This window comes from Bos taurus, chromosome Y (genome assembly GCF_002263795.3).
Source record: "Bos taurus isolate L1 Dominette 01449 registration number 42190680 breed Hereford chromosome Y, ARS-UCD2.0, whole genome shotgun sequence".
In the NCBI taxonomy this organism is placed as follows: domain Eukaryota; kingdom Metazoa; phylum Chordata; class Mammalia; order Artiodactyla; family Bovidae; genus Bos; species Bos taurus.
The window spans coordinates 25,226,088-25,244,452 of NC_082638.1; the positions used below are offsets into that span (position 1 = coordinate 25,226,088).

General features: G+C 54.3%; 1 protein-coding gene across 5 annotated transcripts; it reads right to left on the reverse strand.

Annotated features, from left to right (window-relative positions):
• Positions 1–6,047: 6,047 nt before the first annotated feature.
• LOC132344518 (melanoma antigen preferentially expressed in tumors-like) lies at positions 6,048–18,365 on the reverse strand. 5 transcript variants are annotated; one of them, XM_059884162.1, is made up of 7 exons: positions 18,170–18,365; positions 17,521–17,628; positions 12,073–12,303; positions 10,617–10,683; positions 8,972–9,294; positions 8,090–8,695; positions 6,048–6,928 (listed from the first exon to the last, which is right to left on the reverse strand). In XM_059884162.1, exons 4-7 carry the CDS (start codon positions 10,650–10,652, stop codon positions 6,352–6,354), a joined length of 1,542 nt encoding a protein of 513 aa, XP_059740145.1. In that variant the 5' UTR covers positions 10,653–10,683; positions 12,073–12,303; positions 17,521–17,628; positions 18,170–18,365; the 3' UTR covers positions 6,048–6,351. The 5 variants fall into 5 exon arrangements, with proteins under 5 accessions (XP_059740145.1, XP_059740142.1, XP_059740143.1 ...); XM_059884159.1 differs by lacking the exon at positions 12,073–12,303 and having other exon boundaries at positions 18,170–18,364; XM_059884160.1 differs by lacking the exon at positions 12,073–12,303 and having other exon boundaries at positions 18,133–18,364.

An 18,365-nucleotide genomic window follows, 5' to 3' on the forward strand; every position in this document is an offset into this window, starting at 1 on the left:
CTCCTGTTTTTTGGTTTCTTTTCCTCCCACCAACAAGCTAAGAATGAGTTTTATGTTTTAGGTTTTTTTTTTTTTTTAACTTTTAAAAATACGTTTCACATTTTTACATTTTTTGTAATTTGGGGGGGAAACCAAGGAATATTTTGTGAGGTGTGAGAATTAGAGGATATCTAAATTTCAGGGTCACAAATAAAGTTTTATTGGAACAGAGCCGTGAACCTTTGCCGCTGCCCGAGGCTGTTTCACACTGCTAATGGCAGTGACCCCGTGGCTCTTAATGCCTGGCTACGCTCTAGCCCACTACGCAGAAATTTTACAGGCTCATTGCTGCAGAGACCAAAATGAAGCATTCCAAACCCCATGGCTCATCAGTCCAGTTGACTGAGTGGGGGCAAACACTTCCCACTCTTGAGCCTCAGTGGAGGGTGAAACCGGAGTGTCTATGTCTCCACCTCACAGAGAGATTTCCCTGGAAATACCAGCACCATGTCCTGTGTCCTGTGTCCATGGAAGTCCTACCTGGCTCTCCAAAAGCCTTGTCTCAGTGAGGCTGTATCAGGAGATTCCAAGCCTTTTAAAGCCCGTTCTAATCCAATGCATAGTATCCAAACCAGGCTCCACTCAGGTTTCTGAACCACTTTTTCCCCAGAGGATCTTTCAAGTAGAAACCTTTGGACCGAATTGCTAGAGAGAGGAATGAATGTGGGTGGGGTTTCAGGGCCCCGGCCAGGGGCTGTTTTCTCACCACATCAGTGTGGTGAGAGTCCCCACTTGCCTCTCGGGCATCCAGCGGCCCACCACCTCATCTCCAATTTCAATCTGCATCTTTATTTATTTGGGGTTCAGTAGCTTAAGGGCAGGGGAAGGTGGTCCACACAGCGATTCCCACAGACCTCGGGCTGATGTCAGGAACCTAAAAAGGCAGGGGTCCTCTTTCAATGCCAGAAAATTCTCCAGCGGCAAATAAGAAACCCTTGTTGTCTTCCAGGAGCAAGGGGCTGGGGTGGTGGGTGGGGTGGTGGGCAGGGTGAGGGGGACAGGAAGCAAGCCTACTCCCAAGTGATCTGCACTTGAAGACGCAGCACCCCCTGGATTGCCGCTGTCCTCACCGTGGATCTTCCTGCTGAACCCCGGGAGCTTTTCTTAGGCAGGGGCTCATGCTTTCTTAAACCACGTCAGGGCTGTCAGTTCACACCCTGGTCCGCATCCTTCTCCCTTCCTCCCTCGAGCCCCCTCTTCTCTCTCCTTCCCCTTTGCGCCACCTAGGTTATATCTCAAGCTTTCCCTTCCACTGCCTTTACAGCCCTCTGCACACAGATTCTTAGGGGGAGGGAAGGTTTCAGGGAAGAAATATGTGTATTTCCAGTCCTTATAAGGTAACAGAGCCACGGAATTAGAACCCAAATGAAGTTCGCTAATGAACGTGATCTCAAGTGCTTTAACCAGATATAACATCAAAAATACCTTTCTTATCAAATCAACATGTGTTCCTCTTAAATTCACACAATATATGCCCATGACATCTCAATGAAGCAAGAAAAAAGAATAAACACCTGAGCATTAGAAAGAGCTCGTTTTATACTCTTGTAAGATGGTTGGTTGGAGAAGGCAATGGCACCCCACTCCGGTACTCTTGCCTGGAAAATCCCATGGATGGCGGCCGATCCTGGTAGGCTGCAGTCCATGGGGTCGCTGCGAGTCGGACACGACTGAGTGACTTCACTTTCACTTTTCCCTTTCACACATTGAAGAAGGAAATGGCGGCCCCTTCCAGTGTTCTTGCCTGGAGAATCCCAGGGACGGGGGAGCCTGGTGGGCTTCCATCTATAGGGTCGCACAGAGTCGAACACAACTGAAGCGACTTAGCAGCAAGATGGTCGATGGTGAGTGCTGTGCCTAGCTGCTCAGTCCTGTCTGACTCTTTGTGACCCCATGGACTGTAGCCAGCCAGGCTCCTCTAACCATGGAATTCTCCAGGCAAAAGTGCCGGAGTGGGTTGCCATGTCCTTCTCCAAAGTTGGTGAGTATCAAAACCCAAGGCTGGGGACTTCCCTGGGGGTCCAGTGATTGAGAATCTGCCTTCCAATGCAGGCAACGCGGGTTTGATCCGTGGTTCTAAGGAACTAAGATCCCACATGCCAGAGGGCAGTAGAACGGACAAAGGATCCCGCATGCCACAACTAAGACCCGAGGCAGCCAAATAAGTCAATAAAAATTAATACATAAAACAACTCTATGCGGTTTACATCATTCTTCTGGATATATTTGAAAGCATGGCATTAACAGTTTTATTTATTTATGGACATCCCATGAGACTGGCTGCAGGATCTTAGTTTCCTGACCAGGGACTGAACCCAGGACGCCAGAGTGAAAGCATTGAGCACTACCCACGGGTTTGCCCGGGAATTCCTAGTTTTATGTACTTAAAGGGTTTATTTTTATTGTATGCCAAAAACTACATCCTTTGCAGTGCCTAGGCTTATGACAAAAAAAAAAAAAAAGTCGATGTCAATTTTAAAAGGTTTGCACAAACTTAGGGGATAGGAAGGAAAATTGTGACTCCCTATTTATGCTGCTGGGCTTCCCTGATGGCTCAGACAGTAAAAAAAAAAAAAAAAAAATCTGCCTGCAGTACAGGAGACCGGGCTTTGATCCCTGGGTCGGGAAGATCTCCTGGAGAAGAGAAGGGCTGTCCACTCCAGTATTCTTGCCTGGAGAATTCCACGGACAGAGGAGCCTGGGGAGCCAGGATCCTTGGGTTTGCAAAGAGTCGAACACAACTGGATGACTAACACTTTCACTTTCGTGTGCTTCTAAAGATTGCTCAAATCTCAGAATCACCTGGGACCTTGTTAAACATTGAGATTCCAGGGCTGCATATCAGAACTAAGAAACTCAAACTGCCAGAGGAGGGGGGGCCCGGGAATCTGAAAAGGCAATGTTTGCCCCCCTCCTTGATTCTGAAGTGAAGCGGGTCCCAGGGAGTAAAACCCTCCAATACTGTGGGAAAGTTTGATGTCTGGTGGCGCAGCAGCAAAGAATCCACCTGTTAATGCAGGAGACCCGGGTTCATTCTCTGGGTCGGAAAGATGCCCTGGAGGAAGAAAGGACAAACCACTCCAGTATTCTTGCCTGGGAAATCCCATGGACAGAGGAGCCTGGCAGGCTACAGTCTCCGGGCTCCCAAAAGAGTCAGACACAACTTAGCAACTAAACCACAAGGGTGACGCTGAAAGTCGCTCCACGGTGTCCGACCCTTGTGGACGGCGTGGACTATCCAGTCCGTGGAATCCTACAAGCTAGAGTACTGGAGTGGGTAGCCTTTCCCCTCTCCAGGGGATCTTCCCAACCCAGGGATCAAACTTAGGTCTCCCACATTGCAGGCAGATTCTTTACCAGCTGAGCCACAACGGGAGCCCAAACCACAATAAGCACATGTTTAAAATACCCAAGAATCTACGCCTTCAGGACACCCTGAGGGTCGAGGGAAAGCGATTCATTTTTTTCTCTATGGGACACACTGAGCACCTGCCTTGGGAGGAGCGGGTTATTGGTAATTCAATAAACCCATCAGATGCTGTAGCTCGAGCTGGGAGCCTCATCCTCCCCGCCACCCTTCCGAGATTCTAGGACACGTGCAGCCTCTCTCGGGCCTTCGGGATGTTCTTGGTATTGAAGGAAGGTAGGGTATGAGCAAAGCCCAGAGATCGGGATCCAAACTTCTCGGTTTGGGCCACGCTCTCAAATCTCCCGGGCTGTGCTTCTTAAGCCTCAGGGAATCTAAGGAATTGCCTAAGTATCTTGTGCAAAAACACATTCTCGTCCAACGGTTGCACTTAGGGCCTGAGAGTCTGAGTGTCTCACAACTCCAGGTGCTGCCCGGGCTGCTTAAGGTGTCCACATTAAACAGCGAGCCCCAGAGAGCTTTTGCAAAGTACTGATGCTCTGGTTGCTTCTGCCGATCTTACTCCACACCCACAGAATCAGTATCTCCACAACTGGGACCAGGGAGTCAACGTTATTAAAGGTCTCAGATTTTTCTCAGGAGCAGGTAGGGTGCAAATGTGTAGCCGGGCAAATCACCCTACCATCAACCCTGTTTGGGGCTTCATTGTGTCCTGCAAAATCCATATGTTGAGGGGACTTTCACAATGGTCCAGTGGCTAAGACCCTGCACTCCCAGTGCAGGGGCCTGGGCTGCGGTCCCTGGTCAGGGAACTAGATCCCACGTGCTGCCCGGAAGACCGAAGACCCCACCTGCCACAACTAACACCGGGTGCAGTCAAATAAAGCAATACATGTTTGAAAACTATCTGTAGAAGTCCTAACCCCCAACACTTTGGAATGTTACCGTATTTGGAGATGGTATCGTTAACGAGGTGATGAAGTTCAAACGAGGTCACCAGGGTGAGCCCTAGTCCAATCTGATGGTTGTCTATATAAGAAGAGAGAGGACGACCCCTGGCAAGCCAGGGGTTAGGGCTCAGAGCTTTCACTGCCAAGGACCCAAAGTCAATCCCTGGTCTGCAACTAAGACCCAGAAGCAAAGCACCTCGCCCAGGAAATCAAACAAACAAACAAACAAACAAACAAAAGAGGAAATTAGGACACTCAAGAAGACGTCAAGCATGATTGGACATGAAGAGACAGGAGGACACGAGAATGCAGCTGTCTGCACATCAAAGAAAGAGACCTGCGGAGGCACCACACTGTCAACACCTTGATCCTACATTTCTGGCCTCCAGAACCGGGAGAAAAACGCTTCCTCTTGTTTAAGTCTGTGCTATTTCTGGTGGCCACCTTAGTACTTTTAACACATTCTTTACATCGGGGTCCCTAGAGAGGGCTCACTTCAAGGACAGGTAGGGGGTATGCAGGTGATGACTCAGCTCCCAGGTGACTCCCACCCATCAACAAATGCCCACCGGCCCAGATTTTCCAGGATGCAGCCTGCTCCTGTGGACCACGTCTTGCAGACCACTGCTGCTAAAGGTCCCCGCCCAACTCTTTCTGGCCCCGATTTCTCTTACTTCTCTCCTAGACTGTGAGGGACAGAACCCCGTGAGAACAGAGCGAGGCCTGTGCTCAAACCACCCTGCATGTGAAGGGGAGTATGTGTTTTATGTGAAAAAAAAAAAAAAAGAAGGAAGAGAAACCACTGTTGTCCAGCAGAACACACTGAAGCTTATCAACAGATGTACAGAAAAGCCTTCCCATGTTAGGTTACGAAGAAGCAGAGGACATGAGTTCAACCTCTTCTGCAGGGAAGGTTTCCAGGAAGGAGGACAGCAGCTTTGTGTCGATGGCTTGAGAGCAGATGAATGTACTGGAAGGCGTTTGGGTCTGCAGCCAGGAAAGGAATATGAGTGGTGGGGGGCGGGAGACCCAAGTTCAATCCCTGGGTCGGGGAGATGTCCTGGAAAAGAGGACGGCTGGCTACCCACTGCAGTATTCTCGCCTGTAGAATGCATTGGGCAGAGAAGCCCGGCTGCCTACGGTCCACGGAGTCCCAAAGTGGCAGATACGGAGGAGCAGTGGGAAAGTGGGAACGGGCTGCTGGCTCCCAGAGGCTCCAGATGGTCTGAGGGTGAATATCCCCCAGGACCCCGGGCCTGACTTTGCACAGTGAACCCGTCTTGGCACCGCCCGGGGGCTGAGATGGAGGCTTGGCATCTGCTGGATCCACCGGGGAAAATGCCGGAGTCCAGGGCCTGGGTGGGGTTAGCAGCGAGGGTCCCGTGGGAAGACGGTCCCCTCCAGCGGTGCTCGCTCCTGGACACTTAGTTCGTTGCAGGCCCTGAGGACGCACCTCGTATTATGACGACAGATCGAACAGCCTCCGAAACGAGTGAGGACGTGGATGCCCTGGAAATGAGAACCACACGGAGTGGGCAAACAGGGCCCTGAACTCCTGTAGCCGATCCTTGCCTATCGGAGCGCATCTAGGCCCCACTCACGCTCAGGCCCTTTTATTTAACCACCAACAGGAAGACTCACGAGTTTAAAGGGGAAAATCATGGACACAGATGACAGAGGACCCCAAATGATTCACACTGAACTTCCCTTTATTTCTCTGTTAACAATCCAACACGGGGGTAATGACGCCAACAACCTCCCAAGCCCAAAACCCCGCCTCCAGAGTTCAGATTCACATTTCCAACTTGGTCGGAGCACATCTCTCCAAAGAATACCACCAACCCCTCCCTCCCCGCCCACTCTATATCACCTTTCCTTTTCCCCCATGCACTGAACAACTGTCTGAAACTGTGGTTTGTCTTCCTTCTAGATGCACTGAGGTCTGGGTGGCAGTGTCCCGGTGCCAGGGACAAAGCCTGCAACTCGTGACCTGGGCTAGGCGGGCATGTAGCAGGGGCACAGGATGGGCCAGATGCCGTAGAAGATCTCGTCACCGCAGTGGGGACAGGTGTTGGAGCTGAACCAGACCGTGCTGGCCCGCCCAGACGTGCGCACCAGCTGCCTGAGCCGGGCGTGCAGCTGAGCCAGGAGGCCCGGGTGCAGGGTGCCGCGCACATCCTCATAGCTCTCCAGGGGTGCGGGGTACAGCACCAGACTCAGCTTGCTCAGCCCCACGGTGTGCTGCAGCAGGCTCTCCAGCACGGACATGGAGATGGGGTTGCCGCAGAAGCGGAAGGTGGTGAGCTGGGAGCAGCGGCTCAGGGAGGGCAGGAGGGCGCTGAACTGGGAGTCCATGATGCCGCACTCGTCCAGGTCCAGGTCCTGCAGGGTGGCCGAGGTCCTCTCGATCAGGACCTGCAGGGGCTCCAGGCTGAGGCTGGTCAGGTTGACCCCGCTGAGCCCCAGGTCCTTCAGGAGGCTGACGCTTGGGCACTGCGACAGGTACGTCAGGTCTGACTCCGAAATCAGGCAGTTGCTGATGCACAGGGTCTCCAGAGGGGTCTTCAGGCACCTGGGGGAGACACAGGGCAGTCAGTCCCAGGGGCAGAGGTGGCGGGCCGAAGGACGTGGGGAGGAGAGGCCTGTTTCACCGCAACGCAGGGCATCTCACTGGCTCGGGGCTGGCCTCTCCCCTTCTTGACGGGAAGGCAGGGGCTCTTCCGGGGGGAAGGTCATGCTCACCGGGGTATGACCTCCCCCTGCACAAAATGATGAACTATTTTCCGTGTGGGAAACAAACAGGAAACAAGTGTTATTTGCCTACGTCAGCTTATTAGTATTGGGGTAGCAGGAATTAGGGTGGTTTTACAAGACACGACTAGTTGAATGCAACAGCAGGCTGGATGCAGTGGACGTGGGCTGGGGTTCCACACCATCACTGGCCGAATATCCCCTGGACGGTTCCCAGACCGTCCATCTCCTTTTTTTTCTTCTTTCCTTTTTCTGGTTTCCCGGTGAACATATTTACCGCTAATGCTTGGACTCTGCAGCTGCCACAAAGAGAATCAATGCAACTCATTCATATGGCCACACTAGGCTGCATCCTCTCAGCTTTTATCACTGTGTTCAAGGCAGAGCGACAACCTGATACTGAGGATTTCCTACGTATTCAGAAGTCGGAAAGGAAAATAATGCTTGTCATTTGGACTGGAAGAGAATGGAGCCACTTCAACAATGATGCTCGTGGGACCTTTTCTCTTCTCTGGACTGCTTAGGAGCCACAATTTTCCCCGCCTGATCCCTCCTTGTCATCTCCAGAATCACCCACTTCCCAAAGCTCACCTGGAGCCTAAACCAGCTCAGGACAGAAGCGGCGGGTGCGAGGGAGAGACAGCGCTTCGGACTTCTAACCTCACGCCTGATGGACCGACGTCCTTCTCGCCGACTTCTCTGTCATCGTCTCCGCTAAGACAGCGCTCTCTCGGAAAGAACGCCCAAGGGCGTCACACCTGACCCCGACTATGTGCACGGCCAGCAAGAAGTCCCCTTTGACAACGTCTAACCCAGGCCACGCCTCTGACCCTGACCAGGGAGGTGACCTGACCAGACGCCCGCGGACAGAGCGGCGGCACCCTGAGGACTTCCCAGCGACCCGTGCACCCTGGCAATGTCCCCAGCGGCCACGAAACGAGACAGGCCGGTTCTGGTCTGCGGACCTGGCGCCACGCCTCACCTGAGCACCTGGTGCAGGCGGCCCTCGAGGAAGGAGATGGAGTCCAGGGAGAGCTCCTGCAGGTGGGGCAGGTTCAGGAACTGGGCGGTGAGCTGGCGGACGCAGTGCGCCTCCCGGGCGGGGGCGGTGTGCGGCAACAGGCGCACGCGCGACAGCAGCAGCCGGCGCAGGTTGCCCATCCGGCCCAGGTGCGGCAGGAACCTGCCCAGCGTGGCCAGCTTCCAGGTGCAGTTCACCTCCAGGTCCTGGATGGAGTCCAGCTGCACCAGCTTCAGGATCCTCCTGATGCTCTGCACGGGGACGGTGAAGATTCTCAGCTTCTGGCAGCGCAGGTGCAGCAGGCTCCTCCTCTGCTTGGCCTTCTTCAACAGGTAGCTGAGGGTCTCGTCCAGCGTGTCCTCCTTGAGGCACAGGTCGACCAGCACCTCCACAGGGGCCCGCGCCGGCTTCAGCCCCGCCTGCGCCTCCACCCTGCGCGCCTTCTGCATGGGCTGGGCTGGCTCGGGCTCCAGCAGCGAGCACACGCTGGCCTTGATGCCACACCACAGGGTCCAGAAGTCCTGGTGGGCGTTGCGGCGCAAGTCCAGCACCTGCAGCTTCCACCGCCTGCGGGGCCGAGGGGGACACACTGAGCTGCGCAGGGGCCGGGCACCAGGACCCCGCGAGGGCGCTGCACTCCACACGCCACAGATCCTCTGGCTGCCGGGCCCGCCTTGGTCCCCGCTTTAAGGCACACTGCGGGGGGGCGGGGGGGGAACCACGTGCCTTTTGTCCCCTCAACCAGTCCTCTCCCCCCGAACGCCTGTTCCCAGGTCATCCTCCTGGCCTGGCTGCATCTTGCCCACACCCCCAGGCCCCACCAGTCTGCCAGGTCGACCTTACCTGGGGCGGACCTCCTCAGCAAGCAGGAGGTCCAGGCCGTCGAGTGCAGCCTGGAAGGTCTCCAGATGAGGCTCGTGGTCCTTCATCAGGGCGCCCAGAGGGAGGCAGGCAAAGGGCCAGGCCTGCACCATCGCCTTCACGGCATGGGTGTGCCTCCCGGCAAAGGCCGCCGTAAACAGCGGAGGGAAGAGCTCCACGGGCAGCTCCTCCAGGGCCGCGACGGCCAAGGCCTCGTTCTGCAGCAGGCTCTGGCCGGCCAGCTCCAGGAGTCGGCGGGGGGGCGCCCAGACGCCCATCCTGAAGCACCTACTCCGGAACCAGTCCTGGGGGGATGTCAGAGAGCGAGGGGTGGGGGCGGGTCCTTCTCCGGCCAAGGAACCGGGGAGACCCTGCTGTCCCTCCACCCTCACGGAACCCAAGGCAGGGTCAGACACATCTTCTGGCCACCAAGTCACAGCTCTGGCCCCCGCTGGCACCAGGACGAGCCTCTCTCCCGGCAGCAACAAAGGGACAAGGTGACCTCTTGCCCCATCCCGTATCTACTGGCTGCTGCATTTGATCCCAGCCCTGCTGGCCGGCAGATACCTAGGAGTCTGACAGCTGACCCCACTCTCTTCAGAGAAAGCTTCTGATTATTACCCAAGGGCTGAAAACAGCAATAAGGAGTTTAGCCCAACACGGCCTGTCTCTAAACTCCAGCCAGTAACTCACGCGATGGGTGCTGTCATGTCACTCGATAAAAAGACGTGCCTTTCACTCTGCGTCTCTTCTACAAATCTTACTACCGTTCGGTTCAGTGGAGCAAAGCGCTCACATTCTGAACAAAGCCTGCACTCTTTAAAATATTCTACAGATTTTGGTTTTGGTATTCCACGGACTTAGAGAAGAGTTTCGACCTTTTAAAACAAAAAGAAACCCCCAGAACCCTTTAAGCTAGTAAATTCACAAAACCGTAAATTGGTATGAACTATAATCACTGCTCACACACTCAAGTGTACAACGTCACTCAAAAACTCCTCCGAATGAGACGTCTTGCGTTAAAGCAATTCCAGGAACGTCCCTGGCTGTTCAGTGAGGAGGACTCGGTGCTTTCACGGCAGGGCCACGAGTTCTATCCTTACCAGGGAACTAGGACCCCAGATGCGGTCGGGTGCGGACCCATGCCCTCACGATCACCCCGTCCTACCCCATCCCTCCCGCCACCAAATTCTACTTGGTTAAGAAATGTTCTTGACCGTCTGTAAAAGTGGCGGAAATCAGAGAAGAAACCAGTCTGGGACAAACGTAAAACTGCACGCAGGAGCAAAAGCAAAGTGTGCAACTGCCAAGGTGAATGGAAAGGCAAAGAAAATTCTCTACAGGATCGTGGCCTGTGTCGCCTGTGCCATGAATACCCCGGCAGGTACAGCTGTCAGAACCTGAGGCTCCAGCGTGGAGCAGTGCGCTCAGCCCTGAGACCGTCTTCTCCTTCCAGGGCACGCTTTTGAGATTCTGGCCGAAACGTCCATTCCCGGCTCAAGTGCTATCTTACTACTAGATCTCCATCCAGCTAAAGGCTGAGTGGGGCGTTTACTTTCTCACTACATACAACTGATGGGATCCTCTGTCTGTTCACAGAAGCAAAATATCAAAGAGGAAAACCAACCTGAAGGTACGTTCGTTGGGGGAGTTTGGGCCACATCAAAATCACCCAAATGTTCACGTTCAGACAGCTTTGTGCGGACGGTGGTGTCGCCCCAGAAGAAAAAGAGACAGAGTAAGACTCCCGGGTGTCACACCGTCGCTTACACATCATATTACGCCACACAGCGACACGTGACACGTGTGCTCGTTCACGGGGGAACAGAGGTGTAATGGAGGGATGGTGGGTCCTCCAGCTTTTGAGGGTCCAGGCTTCCCTGGAACCGGTCAGGTCAAAATGACACCTAGGAGCTGGCCAGGAGAACAGAGGGACCAGACATTTGGAGTGAAACCAAGGGAAGCAGCCAAGTCCCGTGTGTTGCGTTTCCAGGAATTCAGCGACTTCTCTTAGGCTGGGCTTGACAAATTGCCAGCAGAGGGAGTGGCTACAAAGGGACCAGGTGGATCCCTTAAACCCAAGGCAAACCCAAGATCCACGCTGCCTCCCTCCCTGGAGGCAAAGACCATTTCCTCCCTGAAGCCAGGAGATTAAATTTAGGAATGTGACGCGTCCCTTTCGGCTGGCCAAACCCGGGACGCGCCTTCTTCTGCCTGAAAGCCACTGAGGGCTTAGGGTCGTGGGCTCTCCTGAAAGGAAATAAAACGTGGGCCAAGGACACAAATTCTGTGTCAGCAAACGGCGGCAAGACGAGGCTCAGGCGTCCCCATGCACATCCCAGCCTGGGCTCTGTCCAGCGACCTGTACCTTCACCACGAACTTCAAAGCCTCCCTCCCAAGAGCAGGGGGGTAACCTGACGTTCCCTCAGTGCCAGTGAACAAGGAATGCAAAGCGCCTTCGAAACCCCCACCCCTCACCCCTCTCCCTCCCTCCTCTAAGGCTCTCACCTACACAGATTCTGATGGGAGCTCAACTCGAAGCCCACAAATACAATTCCCTTTGTCCTCTGCTCTGCATTAAGCACAGGGAGCAACACGGACTTTCTGCCCAGGGGGGTGCAAAGCCTGCATCAGAGGGTCTGGGGTGCAGCCCCTGCTGGGCTCGCGGACGCGCTGGTTCTGCTGCGGTCTCAGAACACAGACGGACGGAACCTCTCCACCCTCGGCCTTGTGATGCCGCAACAGTTCTTCTGTTTGGAGGGCCAGAAGGTGGCCTTCCCTGAAGGACACGCTGCAGTTTGGTAACTTCCTAGAGATGGCACTCACCAAATTCCTACCATCCCCATCAGCAGCCAGAGATGTGTCTGCCCCTTAAATAGAGCTAAAACCCTAAAACAGGGTCAAGCTGCAATGTGCCTAGTGGGCATTTTGCCTTCCAGCAATCACCTGGACCAAGCAGCTGCAGGAGCTCAAGCCTCGCAACCAAGAGAATCATCAAGTCCCTGATTAAGGAGCAGCCGTGACGACCCTGGCACTCTCCCCCACTTCCTCAAATAACCTTCAGAGAGAAGCCGAAGCTCACCCCTGGTTTTCTTTCCAGCCTGGAAAGAGCCCGAGACAGCCAAGGCAGGACGCTGTCACGCTCCACGGAGGAGGAACCGGAAGACCCCCCTGGGCGAAGATGGATGGATGGACGCATCTGCCCCACTGTACATGAGGGAGAGCTGGCCGACTTCACGGGCACTTGGGCAGACAGCCAACAGCAGAGGACTAGGCTTGGGATGTTTCCACGGGAACTCAACATCCAGGAGATCTAAGGACGCAGGAGGGACCACTGTCTTCAAATGATCTAAAAACGGCAAGTATCAGCCAGAAAGTCTCTCCGGGCCAGGCAGGGGACAGGCCTCTGTCCACCTCCAGCTCCACAGAGTCCGTTTGGGCAGGGGACTCACTGGACACAGAAGCACCAGGGGCTCATCGGCATGAAGACGGGATCTCCCTGCCCAGCGTCAGGTCGGCCCAGGACGACTCCCAGGGACCGAGGCGTGAGTCAACCTGGCGGACAGTTCTACCTCACAGGCTGGTGCGGCCTCGGAGCTCGTTTCAGGGTTGGGAAGAGCTCATTCCCTCTCTAGCTGCACAATTCCTTCTGCGACGGCAAACCGTCGGCTCCCCAGGGCCTTCCTCGGGGGTCTTTGGAATGCCTCTGTGCCCAAAGAGGCACTAGAAATGCTGGAAGATGACCCTCCCTGGCTTCTGGATGAAGACCACAGCCTGGTTGGTCCTCAGAGGCCCCAGACTGACAGAAGCCCTGCGGACCCAGCCTCCAGCAGACGACATCCCACCTGCAGTTCCAGTAGGTCTGCCCTCCCTCCGCTCTGCAGCTGGATCTCTTCTTACCCTGGAAAGGTCTACCCTTTCTATGAGCCCCCTCTGCCTCTTCCTGTGCTTGGCAAGACGGATTCAATGACATCTAGACCTAAACAAAAGAGGCTCCCTCCTTCTTCCTCCACAGTGAAGACTTGCCAGAGGTCCAGGTCACCCTACCTCTAGCCAGTTACTCCTCAGCCTGGTGCTTCTACAGGCAAAGCAGCAGTAGGGTGGAGTGGGCGGGGGATGGGAGGGTGAGGGTCTGCTCCAGGCAGCAGAACTAGGGGCCTGGTCTCCCGGCTCTCAGAGCTGTATCTCATTTGCTCGAGCGGTGTCGGGATCACTGAGGGCGCTGCGGCCTGCGCTTGGGGGCGGGGGGAGCATCCCCAGCTGGTAGATAGTAGTGGAATAATACAACAGAATGATCAGACAGTTGGCTCGATACTCCACGAGGGAACTGTACATAAGAGAAGAAACTTTACAGGGTTTTGCGAGACCACAATAAGACGAATGACACTCAAGGAAGTAACGGGAAAATTCTGAAACACGTAGGCTTCCTCGATTCCTAGAGCAAAACAAAGTCGCCTGGCATCAAAGCCACCTTGGCTTGCTTTAATCAAGCGAACTTGCTTAGCAACAAAACCATGCAACACAAGCGTGAGACATGGCCCAAAACCATAAAACAGTGCTGGCCTGAGACTTGCACCCTGCCGAGTGAGCTCCGTGAGTCAATAACCCCCACAACATGCTCTTGGGCCCCCAAGACACGTTCTGGCCAGAATGCGTCCCCGAACAATACAACGATAGCCGAAAACAAGACCTACAACCTGCCCAGTGGTCATCAAGGTAGTGACTCCCCAAAACAGGCCCTGGACAAACCAAACACAATCACCTACGGAAAGGTGCCTTTTTCAAATCAAAGACCTGCATTGTCCTGAGACCCGAAAACAGTTTGCCCAAGTAACGTGACAGGGAAGTCTAGGGTGCTGCGGTCCACGGGGTCGCAAAGAGTGGCATACGACTGAGCAACTGAACTGAACTGAACTATGATAGTCCTAGCCTGACCACATAGAAAGGGACAAGGAAACTTCCCTGCCCTACCTGGGGGAGGCACTGATGATAGAAACGTGCTGTCTACTCAAGAAAAAGAAGATCTTCGCCCCCTTCCCCTCTTCCTCTGATGGTGTAAGTGTAACTGAGTACTTAGGGCAACACAACGCTTGGGAACCTTCCAAGTGTCCTACTCTCAATAAATCCCTTCCGTTCTAACACTTCGCTTCTCGCCCAATTTCTTCCTAGTATTAAGCAGTAACCGCTCAGTCGTGTCGGACTTCTTGGGACCCCACGGACTGTGGCCCACCAGGCTCCTCTGTCCATGGGATTCTCTAGGCAAAAATACGGGAGTGGCCTGCCATTTGCCACTCCAGGGGATCTTCCCAACTGCACACAAAGGAGACCTCACTAATGTGCAGTACAGGATACCCCCCGTTAACCCGTTTCAGAAAACTGCCTCCTGTCTTCATATCCTGTATCAATTCTATACCTCTGCTCCGACGATTGTTTATTTACTTAAGTGTTAAGGTGAATGACCTGGGGATATTTGTTCCATCCGGAGACATGAAGGGCTGTGGTGCCAGAGCTCACTGGAGCCCTGAAAACCAAACCTCATGGTTTCACAGGGTCCGACTCTGTTTCTCTTTGCCTAGGGGAGATGTCAGCGGCTGTACCCACTTCCTACTTCCAAGGGCACTCAGAGGGAGCACTGAGACTGGACACACACATGAGAGAGGCTCAGACAGAAGTGGGTGCGGGCAGCCTGGGAGGGGCTGTTTCTAATATTCACAAAGTGGCTGGCGGCGGGGGGCAGGGACATCATTCTCAGCGACTGAGAAGGACAGCTCGTGAAACGATCATGTTCATCCTCTAGCTAGGAGTACGTATGAGGAGGTGACATACAACACAAGTATAACTAATGCTGTTTTCTGTTGGATATAAAAGTGAACAGAGTGAGCCCTAAGAGTTCTCATCCAAAAAAGTACTTTTCTCTATTTAATTTTGAATCCAAATGAAATGCTGAACGTTCACTAGACTCCCTGCACTCATCACTGCAGGATGGATGTAAGTGGACTCATGATGCTGAACCCCTTAAACTTACCCAGGGCTATGAGACAATTCTACTCATATCTCAGTAAGACTGGGAAAAAAAAGAGAAACAAAGGCATGATCTTCCACTCAGGGTGTCTGAACAAACGAAAGGCAAGCAAGCCTCAAAACTAATGACTGGCAAACCTGATCTGTACCCTGGAGCAGGCCCACCGGGGTGACCACTCCAGCTGAAACTGCAAAGCCAACCTTCATAATCTAAGGACAATGATGATATTTTTCCATGGCCATTCCATGTTTTTTTTTTGTTTTTTTTTTCACGTTAAGAACCCTGTTGCACTAACTGAACTGTGTGACACCTTTGTTGTTGTTCAGTCACTCAGTCCTGTCTGACTCTTTGCGACCCTGTGAACCTTAGCACACAAATATTCCCTGTCCTTCACTGTCTCCCAGACATTGCTCAAACTCATGTCTATTGAGTCAGGGATGCCATCCATCCATTTCGTCCTCTGTCTTCCCCTTCTCCTCTTGTCTTCCATCCTTCCTAGCGTCAGAGTTCTTTCCAAACAGACAGATTCGCATCAGGTGGCCAACGTTTTGGAGCTTCAGCTTCAACATCAGCCCTTCCAAAGAATACTCAGGGTTGATCTCCTTTAGCATTCACTGGTTGTAAATGTTTAGAGAATCAACAATAGTAAAGCTATTTTTTTTTTTTTTTTACTACTCTGCCATCTTAAGCATTGAGAATTAAAGTGTTTCATTTCTTTGCAAACACGTCAGCAAGGAGTCCTCTCGACTCTGCTTCCTTTCTTCTCAGCACATAACTTACAACTGGGGGTGAGCATCTTTCCTATGCACCACCTGGCCAACTGTCACCCTACTTCCTAAGCCTGGATCTGCTTCACCGGCTCATTCTTTGTGCTTTCAGGCCTGATACTATCTCCGAGTTTCTTTATCACTGCCAAGTGAAGCAATATTTGCTGGCATCTTTGCCTCTGAGATATCTTCATTTCTTTTATCACCAACAGGCTCTTTATTTAAGTTTGTGTAGGGGATGGGGAATCAGAGCCTGAAGCTGGATTCTCAATCAAACTGACAAAACCTCCTATCCGGCAGAATTTAAATCACCAAGTGTTTCACTTTCCTCACCTCAGTGACGCTGAAACAGCATCAGCTGTTTCCTTTTTCCTTTTCACACGCAAGGGCTGGGGCTCAGGAGAGGGTCACAGAGGGGGCCACGGAGACGGACACGGGAATGATGCCTCTGGCCAGGTCCAGGTCTCTCTAAGCCATCCCTGGGCCTATCTGGTGGGGCAGTGTGCCCAGGAACCTCTCTGAGGACTGGAATACCCTACTCTGTTTGTGGGCAGTGAAAAGCTTAGGGACTACTAGAGCAGAGAACAGGAGCCTCCCTTCAGGGGACGTGATCCACCACAGCCTAGGGACTCAGCGGGTCTGAGGGTACTGCCGGGGCATCCAGGAGGATGGGGCAATGGTGCAATATTCGGGGACAAATCCAGAGAGGCCTAGATTTACACCTTACCTCAGTTCAACAGCTGTCCCCCAAGGGCTCAGGCTCAGGCCATCTCCCAGCAGGAAACCTCCCAGTACTGCCTGCCCTGCACAGGGCCAAGTAGGCAGATTCACTGATGGGGTGTCACCGGCAGGATCTGGGGAGCAGCTGTGCACAGAGACCTCTCCCACTGGTGAGGCAGGAGATATGAAGGGTGTGGGAACCCTGGTCCGGTGCCGGGACTGCAGAAGCAGACCTCTGGGACTCTCTGCCGTGGCCTGGGCTCTGATCACACTCTGTCTGCACAGGAAAGGGACTGGCTGGCAGCCCCAGCCTGGCCCTTTTCTCCCCCTGCCCTGAACTCCCCTGGATTCATGACCTGGACCTCTCCTCCTTCCACAGCTTCCTCCTCTCAGGGTCCTGGCCCCAGTCGGTCCTGACCCAGACACTCAAGAGTCTGCAGCTCTGGGACCGAGGGTCCACGTGTACTACTCTGGAGTCAGCAGTGATACTGGGGGTTACAGCCAGGTGTGCTGGGTCGCCCTTGGGTCAGTGGCGCCCAAGGCCTACCCAGCACCCCCAGGGCATAATGTCGTCCTCGCCCTACGGGGTCTCTCTCCATTTCACGTCTGGCCACTGGCCTCCTCCAGCTGCAGCTGGAGGACTCACTCTACTGCCTGAGTGCTTGCTTTCCAGGAGCACCTCACTCCCAGGGGACCCACACTTACAGAGAAGGCTCGCCACCCAGCCTTTGCCCAATACCACAAAGGGGCCCAGTGTCTGGCGTCTGAAACCCGCCTCCCAAGCACAGGTTCCCAAGTTCGGAACCTCACCGTGGCTTCGCGAATGGGGCCCCAACTCGCCGAAGCTGCCTCTTCCAACACAACAGCAGGACCAAAGCTCTCTTAGGAAAATGCCTTGGGAAACTAAACGGTGCTCATCCTCCTCCTGCCCTGAGGGCCTCAGGCCCCAGATGCTACCCAGCTCCAAGATGACCAGAACGGAGTGGGCACCAGAGGTGGCCAAGGGGATCGATCAGCTTACCTCAAGATGACTTCCCCCCGCACTGGTTCAGCTCACAATGGCCTCAGGCCCTCACACACCTGGTTTCCCTGGTCTCCTGTCCTCTCAGTCACCCGTGTCCACCGGAGCCTGAGAGCAAGAACCAAAATGCTCCATAAGTAAGACGACGGTACGTCAACATGCGTCTTGAGGAAGCCTGAGGAGACACTGAAAACCGGAGGGCCAACCCCGCCATGTGACTGCGCGTCTCCTCATCTCCAAATCTGAGCAATTTCTCCAGGGCCGGACCAGCGGACAATGGAAGCCCCGAGCTGCTGCTCGGGTCAAAGGGCCCTTCCTCTAAGGACACTGACCACCATCCCGCAGCCCCATTTCGGCCGCTTGCTCGGCCCACCACGCCCTGGCACCTCCAGAGGGGACCCCACGTCCAGTGCCAAGCGGCGGCAGACCGTGGTTCGCTGCATTATTGCGTCCACAGCGCGGGTCCCGCGGCCTCTTTCTGGAGCACGTGGCCCCGGCTGGCTCCTCCCCCGCTTCAGCCTTCACTCCAGCCCGCGGTCCCATAACTCCTTTTAGGGCAGCAAAGAGAACTGCGGGTCTGTGGGGGCGAACAAGGGACTAGCTTAAGCTCACCTTGAGGGAAAGCCGGGAACCCGAGGCGGGAACTTACGGTTTGTGCAGCCGCGCCTCTCCACGTGATCCCTGCTGAACGTTGAGGAGAGAGAAGCGGTGACTCAGCAGTGTGGCCCAACCAATCCCAGCTCCTGTTTCCTCCCGGAGCAAATCTCGCGAGATCTTGGTATAGCGACTTGGGTCTCCCGGAGTTCCAGAAGAGGCCTGGAGGGGCCAAAGAGATGGGGAGGCGT